Genomic DNA, 8951 nt, shown 5'->3' with positions numbered 1-8951 from the left:
GAATGGTCAATGAATTAGCAAATATGGACTATGTATTTAGATTTATTTTATTTTTTTATTTTTATAAACTATCTAAGTTTTCATCATCAGAACACAATTAATTCATGAAAGTCATCACAACATGCTGATAGTTATTAGGTTTTAACTTTGTAAAATTTGTGGCGTCATGTTTCCTGTTGAAAAAAAAAAAGTAGTGAGTGTGGTGTTCGTATTGCTTTTAAAATCCAAAGCACTAGAATAGATAATCCCGCACTATTTAGCTTTATTTTAGTAGTTAGGAAGTAGGGAGGGAATTCAGACATAGCCTTCATCTTTTAGGAAAGCTTCTCTTAAGGTCTTCTCAGTCCAGACTTCAGACTAAACACCCACACGGTTTAAATGCCAAAGGCATGATCAGAACTGTCCCTTATGTTCTCAAAATGTCTAAAAAATTCATAGACAGCTGTCATTGCCCGTGGTTTTTTTAAAGTCTTTTTGCCATGTTTTCTGTTTATTGCTGCTGCTACCGATTAGCTTTTATCTCTGCATCTGCTCAGCAGGTAAATTCATCACTTCTTATTGATGAAGTGCCTGTGCCGCTCCAGATTTTCAGCATTCACGTCAAACTTCCTGTCCTGACTTTCCTCTGATGACAGATCTGTTTGTTCTTTTCCCTTTTTTGGATCAGCACTTTAGAATTAAGGTTTTTCTCTACATCTAGATACAGTGTGTGAGTGGATGGATGCACCATATTTAAAGCTATGCTTTTGCACTTTCAATATGGTGGAAAAATTAATGATTAATCTAATTTAAAACAAACACACACACTTCAGATATGGTTCAAAACTACAGTTTAGCAAATAGAATATCATTTCTGGTCATTTTTCAACATACCTTGCTCTGGGCTGTTCTGATTGGTTGGACACACCTGATCCAAATAATCAATCTTAAGTAGGGCAATAACTTCTGGAAAACACTTGACGGCTGGACTCCCCATGATTTAAACAAACCAGTTCTACCTAAAGGTGTCTGTTCTATGTGCTGTTGTCAAGGAGTATATTTGCTATTCTGCAGAAAAAAAAATACTTTTACTTTTGACTCTGACTTGTAATTTCCTATTTCTGGTGATGCAAGTGCCCCCTGGTGGTTCGGAGGCTTTATTACGGTTCCCCATTACAAAGCACATCAAGCTCATCTCAGTACTAGATTCAACCTAAATAAAAGTTACTTTACTCCTATATCCTAAACATTTGAGTTTTTCTGTTCAAATAAATTATAAATACAAAACTCAGTAATTTTATTTTTTTTTCTCTGCAAACAAGCAGGAATTTCAGATTTTACAATCTTACTATCTTTACTTTCTTGGGAAAATGACATTTTAGGCCTGAACTACCACTTATACCTAGCCCAAAACCTTATTTAAAAACAATGTTGACAAACAATTTACATTTTTTTTAATCAAAACAAATATCTGCTATAGATATAAAAAATGTAGGTGTTGCTCAAAAGTTGCTCAATGAGACAATTAAGGGCAAAAACCAGAATAAGTCTGAAATAGAAAGACGTGTTTTTTTTTCAAATATAATCATACATTTTTCTGTTTAATTAAAGTTTACTATAACAAAAATAAGAGCAGAGAGTTTGAATATATTAATGCAATGTCTGTTTATTCAGTGAGATTATTTTTTTAGTGCAAAAAACAAAATTATCTTTTAGATTCACATTTCTCAGTAACGACTAAAGAAATGAAAAGAACTAGGAATAGAACAAAATGTGCACATTGTTAGTAGATTTAATGCTTTTATTTGCTTTTAGAATAAAAAGAAATAGAAAAAAAGTGCAGGTTGGGGTTCAAATCCTGATGGGACCTTTCTGTGTGGAGTTTGCACGTTCTACGTTTGCATGCATGGATTTTCTCCCAGCACTCCAGCTTCCTCCCACAGTCCAGAAACATGCTGCATAGGTTGAGTGGTGACTCTAAATTGCCCCTTGGTGTGCCTAATTCCAGGTAATTCCAGATACCCAAACATAGAAATATTTATATTTTTCACCTGGAAAGATGGATAAGAGAGCGGTTCCTGGTGCTGGATCTGGGTCCGCTGGGTGTATTCTGACTGAAAATTAGTTCTAGATTATGGGTGGAAATGAAAACTGGTTCACTTTAAGATAATCAAAAGCATCTAATCTGAATACACCCTATGTGTGTTGATCATCATTTCCTTCTATTATAAAAATCCACATTTCTTTGTAAGGAGTTGTCATGAAAAGTCCAAAAAAGATGGAAACATTAAATTAATTCACATTTTAGTTTAAACACTATAGAATTTGAGTCTGATCTTCCATTAATAGACAAAAGGCTTTTTGTTCAAGTCTCTCTAAGATTACATTGATATTCTGAGTCAGCAGGGAAGGATTTACTTCTCTGTGTTTCTACATCCATTGAAGACAAATAGGAATAACAAAAGTACATGATACGGTCCATTTCAGTACCCTGAAGACCAAAACAAAGAGGAAGAGGAGGAGCTTCTTCCTACAGGCCATTCAAGCCCTCAACCAGATTTACTAACACCTCCCTTCCTAGACTCCACCTACCCCCCCACACACACACAAACACACTTTTAAACAACACGCCGTTCTACCTTGGTTGTTTCTAAACAGGAAACTGTCACAGTTCTATGCAACGCTATGAACATTTTTAACATTTTTGATGCTGTAGGGGAGTCATGCAGTGCATTTGACTGCATATTATATCATGTATTCGGGACAAAATCAGTCAAAATAAAAGTTTAAAATTTTGTCCGATTTTTTTGATTTGGAAAAATTGGATTTCTATCAAAGAAAATAATGTTGTGAGCACATTTTACAAACTCTATTTATCTCTCCATACAGTGAACGCAAATTCACTAATAAAAGCAAAACAAAATATTGTTTAACATCTAAATAAAAAAATAAAAAAACATTCAAATGCTTCAGAATGTGTTTTTTTAAGCAATAAACAAGTGGAACTATCTGTAGCAACCAGGGGCGGGGCTAGAGGGGGACAAGCGGGGGCAGCTGCCTCCCAGCAAAAAGATTTACCCCTTCCCCAATATCCATCCATCCATCTTCTTGACTGCTTTTTCCCTTTCGGGGTCGCGGGGGTCACGGAGCCTAACCCGGCTGCTGATGGGCGAAGGCGGGGTTCACCCTGGACAGGTCGCCAGTCTGTCTGAGGGCCTCAATCACACACACATTCACTCTCACATTCACACCTAGGGGCAATTTAGAGTCACCAATGAACCTATGAAGCATGTTTTTGGATGGTGGGAGGAAGCCGGAGTCCCCGGTGAAAACCCACGCATGCACGGGGAGAACATGCAAACTCCACACAGAAAGGTCCCAGCCGGGAGTCGAACCGGGGCCTTCTCGCTGTGAGGCAAGAGCGCTAACCACTGCGCCACCGTGCAGCCCCTTCCCCAATATTTGAGTCAATATTATTGTTATTACTGACAAAGATTGAGAAATCATCAAACTGAGCTTCTTTAAGAATGAGAACCTCAGCTAAAGAACTGAAATTTGGAATTTTCTGATCCTTTCATTTGTAAGCTGTTCTCATTTGCCACCCATCTAAGTTCTTCTGCCCCCCATATAAAATGTTCTAGCTCCACCACTTGTGGTTACTAATCTTTTTTTTTTTTTTTAACAAAAGGTCCAATTCAAAAGAACCTTCTAAGCAAACATGACTAGATAGGAGAAATAATCTCTAAATTCAGGGAGTTTCCATACTAAAATAATTAAAATAAATATATTTATTTTATTTAGGTCTAAACATAATAGTAATATTAGTAATTACTTTAGTCATTTTACCTTCAGTGACAACAAAAGGACCAGTACTTTACAGATTTGGGAGAAAATAAATGGTTTCCTCTCTAATTAAAATCTTATGAGTTTGCATTTCAGGGAAATGGATGTTGCTTCTTCCATCATTATCCACTATTATCCAGTCGTCTTGGGACCGTGTGAGAGGTCCGCTGTAATGCATTTTTAAGAGTCAGTCTGGCAATTACATGTTGTTGTGGGATCCCAAAGGACGTCTCCACCCATCCTGGGCCATTTACGGCTCAATTTGGGGCCTTTTCTTGTCATGCGGTCCCTCACGTTCTGGAAAATTTCACTTGTTCTTGCACCTGCTTAATTCCAAAACTCTAATTTGGTCGCAAAGACATCTTTTTATTTACTTTTCATTTAATTGGCAGGGGCAAAGCTAAAGGGGGGCAAAGGGGACTCTACAAAATCATTAACACAAGCTTCTTTAAGCATTACAAAAATAGGAAAATAAATGTTTTTCAGTGAAAAAATAATAATTAAAAAAAAACTGTTGGAAATGCGTGCTTTTTCCATCTAAAATGCTCTAGCTCCGCCCCCTAAGTCATTACAGCTGCAATAACTAAGGAGCTTACCTCTTTCTGACAGTACTTGATGGCCAGCTTCAGCCGTGCCAGGTCGTTGGTGTTCTCATCCAGGATGGGGTTTAAGTCATCACGGTAGTTCAGGATTATTTCCAGCTCCTTGGAACTCCGAGTCTGATCCAAAAGGTCTTTTGCAAACTGTTTACAAGTGTGGGAGAGCTCCTCGTACTCTGCCTTGAACTCGTTCTCCACTCTGCTGAGCTCCTTGAGCTCCCAGCTGAGTTGAAAGGCGGTGAGGAAGGGATCCTCGCTGGAGAGGGCGATGAGAGACGGGCTGGCCAGGGCCTTGTAGATGTTGAGGCGGGAGCGCGAGTAGCGCAGGCAGTCGACGTCCGTGCTGGACATGCACTCCACACAGTTGCAGCGCACGGCATGCGGCTGGGGTATGGAGACGCCGCGCTGCAGCAGCAGCTTGATCACCTCGTAGTTGTTGGTGTGGGCTGCGAGGATGATGGGGGTGATGTCCGGGGTGAAGTCTGAGAACTGTTTGTCCAGGAGAATTCCCGGGACCTTTCCAGGAATCGGAGAGGAGACAGTAATGAATAAACTTTCATTTGGAACTTTTCCAATCAGTGAGGAAAATACTGCTTTTAAAACTCTTACATCAACATTAGGCCATCAAATAAGCTAGTTTTAATCAAATAGGACGGATCAACATATCTGAAAGTTGCTAAAGTCTTACTCCAGCTATATTTTTTTCTATCATACATTTGTTCCCAGTGATCTTTTAAATATAATTGTGCAGCTTTTAGCTAAAATCTAAAAACTTTTGTTGTTTTTTAAGTGCCCAGTGGCAGTAACTCGTTAGAAATACAGTTCTGGGTTGTGGGTGGGACTGTTGACACAAACCAATCCTCCCCCTCTCAGTTTATTCACATTTGAACGCTTAAAAGCTGATAGTTCAGAAAACTATTTAAAATGTCATTTTTGAAAGCGTTTCCTAAAGTTTAGGAAATTTCCATTGACGCAACCGGCTAAAGTTGCAACGCTATCTTGCATGTGCCCAGAGGTCTCGCCTTTCTGTAGCAGCGTCCTTTTCTAGCATCTGCTTTCATCTGATTTGAATTAATATTCAAAAACATATTTTTAACTGTAAATTCTGTTATACGGGTTCTCTACTATGAGAAAAATGCTAAAAGAACATGCTAAAAACAATAAAAAGACTATTTTCATTGGAGCGGGTCTTTAAATTGCATCATGAAAAACCATTTAGGAGCTGAGGATTCAAATGTTTTGTCAGTCTAATGACCACGCCTCCATGCGATCTTTGTTTTGATCTTAAAAATCACATAAAGTTACTATTTAATAAATTGTTTCCCCCTTCCCAGTTCCGAAACCAGACTGAAAGTGTGCTTAAGTCTGCTGGTTTTGGAGACTCCGATCATCTTTTGATCTGTTGTTAAAATTGTCTTTTTAAATTATGATTATTAGGGATGTCCCGATCAGGTTTTTTTGGGCCCGATCCGATTCCGAGTCATTTGATTTTGTGTATCTGCCGATACCGAGTCCCGATCCGATACTTTTATAAGACATTTAAAACATGAATAAACTGAAGAAACAGATTAGTGTTATTTATATTTCAATAACCTTCTTTTATCATTAAAAACTTAAATAAAAAACTTCTGTTAAGTAGCTTTAATAAACAAGTAAAAATACAGCAAATATAAAATAGAAAATAAATACAGTTTTCTTGTTATATAAGTGATAATTAGTCATGTGATAAAGTTTAGTGACTTTAGCTTTAACATCTTTAGAGCTATTGAACATTTTTGACCAAATGTGATTCCTGTCCTCATTTAAAATTCTTAAAAATAAATTATAGGGGAGTGTTCATGAATAGCTGGTGTCATTATTAGTTTTAATTTATTTTTATTTATTTTAGTTTTATTTATTTAGTTATTTTTAAGATTATGTGCTTCTTTTCAAGTTCTTAAGACATCACATTTTCTGTTTTATTACAGTAGTTAATTATCTTAACTGTTATGTATCTGTCAGATAAATCAAACAGGCATATCAAAGGACAGCTCGGGTCCTAAGGACTTAAATCACGGCGTTAGCATGTAGCAGTTAGCAGCTGCTGTTTAGCCGTCTATCTGCAGCATGAAGAGCTTCACATTAAAAAGAAAAAAGATACTGTCTTTTTCTGTTGGAATACCTTTAGAGGTTGTTGTTTGAGTTATGACAAACCAACAGAGACACTTGCTGTCAGTTTAAAGCGTTTTTAAAAGAGTTATTGGTCCCGGAAGTTAGCTTTCTAGCTAGCTTTGTTTACATTAGCCTTCTGCCTGAGCTGCTGCTGTTTTCTGGTGATGACATTTTGTGATCTTATCATGACATGCAGACTTGGAGTGGAGTATTTATCCATAATGATAAGATGAAATATAAAGCTCTGATCATGATGAGAATAAATGAAATATCCGATCCTGATCGGACAAAGGAGTCCGATTCCGATCGAGTTCCAAATCATGTGATCGGCCCCGATTTCCGATCACGTGATCGGATCGGGACATCCCTAATGATTATGCTGTTTTTGGCCAAAATCAAAAACCCAAAAGCACCAAGTACGGTAGTCCGTTAAGATTTTGCCTCTGAGTTGTGGGCGGGACCATTGGCATGAGTAGCCCCGCCCCTCCTTCCCAACATCCATCTATTTACACTGTCTCCCACTAGCTTACAGCCCCTCAACCCAATCTAACATCATTGGTACAGTTTGGAGCCAGACATACACAGATTTTGTCGTCTACAAGTGAATGCATTATGTCTACGTCGCACCTACAAGCTTTTTCCAAATGCATTTTTTCATCTGATACTGATTCACAAACTATTTGATTAAAATAATACTTAGGAATGCCTTTTTAAGCTTAATTGTCTTAATATATGTCCTCTATAATGATCAAAATGCCAGAAGAACATGTTAAACACCATTATTTGGTAGTAGGTCTTTAAATCTAATGTGGATGAATGAATTCAGCCACCTAGCTTTGACTTGGTGAACTGATCTGGCTCCACTTAATGCTGTTTTGAAACCAACTTGAAACAGGAAGTCAAAGTGGCGTCCCTTTGGAACTGGCCCAATGTGTCTAATTGAATCCATCCGACTCTGACTTCTTGCCTAACAGCAAGCAAACAACTAATGGCTTTTGGTCCGGCTGTAGCCTCAGAATATTTCACTGGTTATTGGAGCAACAACAGCCATTTGCTTTGCTTCTTCCTGTCTTCACAGAAAACACCATCATTTACAAGGAAACCAAGCCGGGCCGGTATCAAAGTGGAGGAGACTCCAACTGTGGCTGTGTTCCTGACAATCCCTTCATCTCTATCCCATTTGGACTCTAGAATCTCAGACAGCTTCTGCTAAAGCCAAGAGACATAGCATTGCCTTAAATGGCTTCTAATGTTCTCCTGCCTTTATTTCTCCTGCATATTTACTGCTGTTGTAAAACTATATTTGCAAAACTGTTTTGTTTTACTAGTGGAGATGCAATTTGAAGCAAACAATCTACCTGTTTCTCCCCACGTGGTTTCTTATGGTTGAGCAGCAGCTCCACAGCTCCCACCACTTCTTTGCGGATGGCGTGCAACAGTGCATCCCCCACGTGCACGTTATAGCTGAGCAGCAGCTCGATGATCTCCAGGTTCTCGTTCTCGATGGCGATGAGGAGCGCCGTGCGCCCCAGGGAGTCTATGCAGTTGATGTTGATCCTGAAGTAGATCTCCGCCTCCTCCAGGGCTTGCTTCACGCTGCCGTAGTCTCCCTTCTCCACGGCCCCCAGGTAGGCTTTCTCCAAGGAGGAGAGCTCAGCCTCCGCGCGCACAATGCGCAGGGGGATCCGGTCCCTGTACGAGCAGCTCTCGGTCTTTTTGTAATACAGCTGGGACATTTTGGCTTCAGTGTGTCAGCTGGAAAGAACAAGACAAAGCTTTGCGTAAAATGCGTAAAAATGACTTATTTGGTTCGTATGGAAAGCTGGAAAAATGTCTCAGCAAGAAAAATATATTACACAAAAAGTAATAAAAAGATGTGCGCCAAGAAAAAAGGAGTGAAAGAAACTTCACCTTCCACTGGTTGCTCAGTTGGATGAGAAGCTCCACTCGGGAGTGCGCGCCGCAGCTGCGTAAAATCCTCTTTTTGCGTCCTTCAAATCAGCCCAAAACGCTCTTTTGCGTTACATTTTTTTTAATAAACTCCAGCAGACGCTCAAGTTACCAACAATTTAGCCAACACTAACGGTATTATGTTTTCTCTCCCTCTGGTTGGCTAAAGGGCGCGCGCTCTGACAGACCGCGGAGCGCACAATGACATCCGCTCTGCTCTGGCCACAAATTGAGGAAACTGATACCAACGCCCCTCTGAGCGCTCTCTCTGCATCCCACTGATGAAAAAAGAGGATGCCAAGTGTTTGTTTGTTTGTTTATCATTATTTATTTCATTTTATTGGGTTCAAACAGGACAGGGTTGTCCAAATTTACAGTTTATGATGACACATTTATGTAAACTAATTATTTTAAAGTTAAACAGAACCA

At 39.0% G+C, this 8951-nt stretch overlaps 1 protein-coding gene across 3 annotated transcripts in view; it reads right to left on the bottom strand.

Annotated features, from left to right (window-relative positions):
• Window positions 1-8723, bottom strand: part of trpc4b (transient receptor potential cation channel, subfamily C, member 4b) — an 18185-nt gene extending 9462 nt beyond the window's left edge. For all 3 annotated transcript variants that reach the window (XM_036215001.1, XM_024276435.2, XM_036215002.1), the window contains exons 1-3: window positions 8484-8723; window positions 7931-8327; window positions 4419-4937 (exon numbers count right to left, since the gene is read on the bottom strand). In XM_036215001.1, coding sequence (XP_036070894.1) covers window positions 4419-4937; window positions 7931-8308 — 897 coding nt within the window. In that variant the 5' untranslated portion in view covers window positions 8309-8327; window positions 8484-8723. The remainder of the gene's footprint in view (window positions 1-4418; window positions 4938-7930; window positions 8328-8483) is intronic.
• Between the last annotated feature and the right edge of the window lie 228 nt (window positions 8724-8951).

The sequence above is a fragment of the Oryzias melastigma genome, linkage group LG13 (genome assembly GCF_002922805.2).
Source record: "Oryzias melastigma strain HK-1 linkage group LG13, ASM292280v2, whole genome shotgun sequence".
NCBI classification, from domain to species: domain Eukaryota; kingdom Metazoa; phylum Chordata; class Actinopteri; order Beloniformes; family Adrianichthyidae; genus Oryzias; species Oryzias melastigma.
Note: the sequence above shows the minus strand (reverse complement) of the source record. Positions and strands in the feature narration are given on the sequence as shown.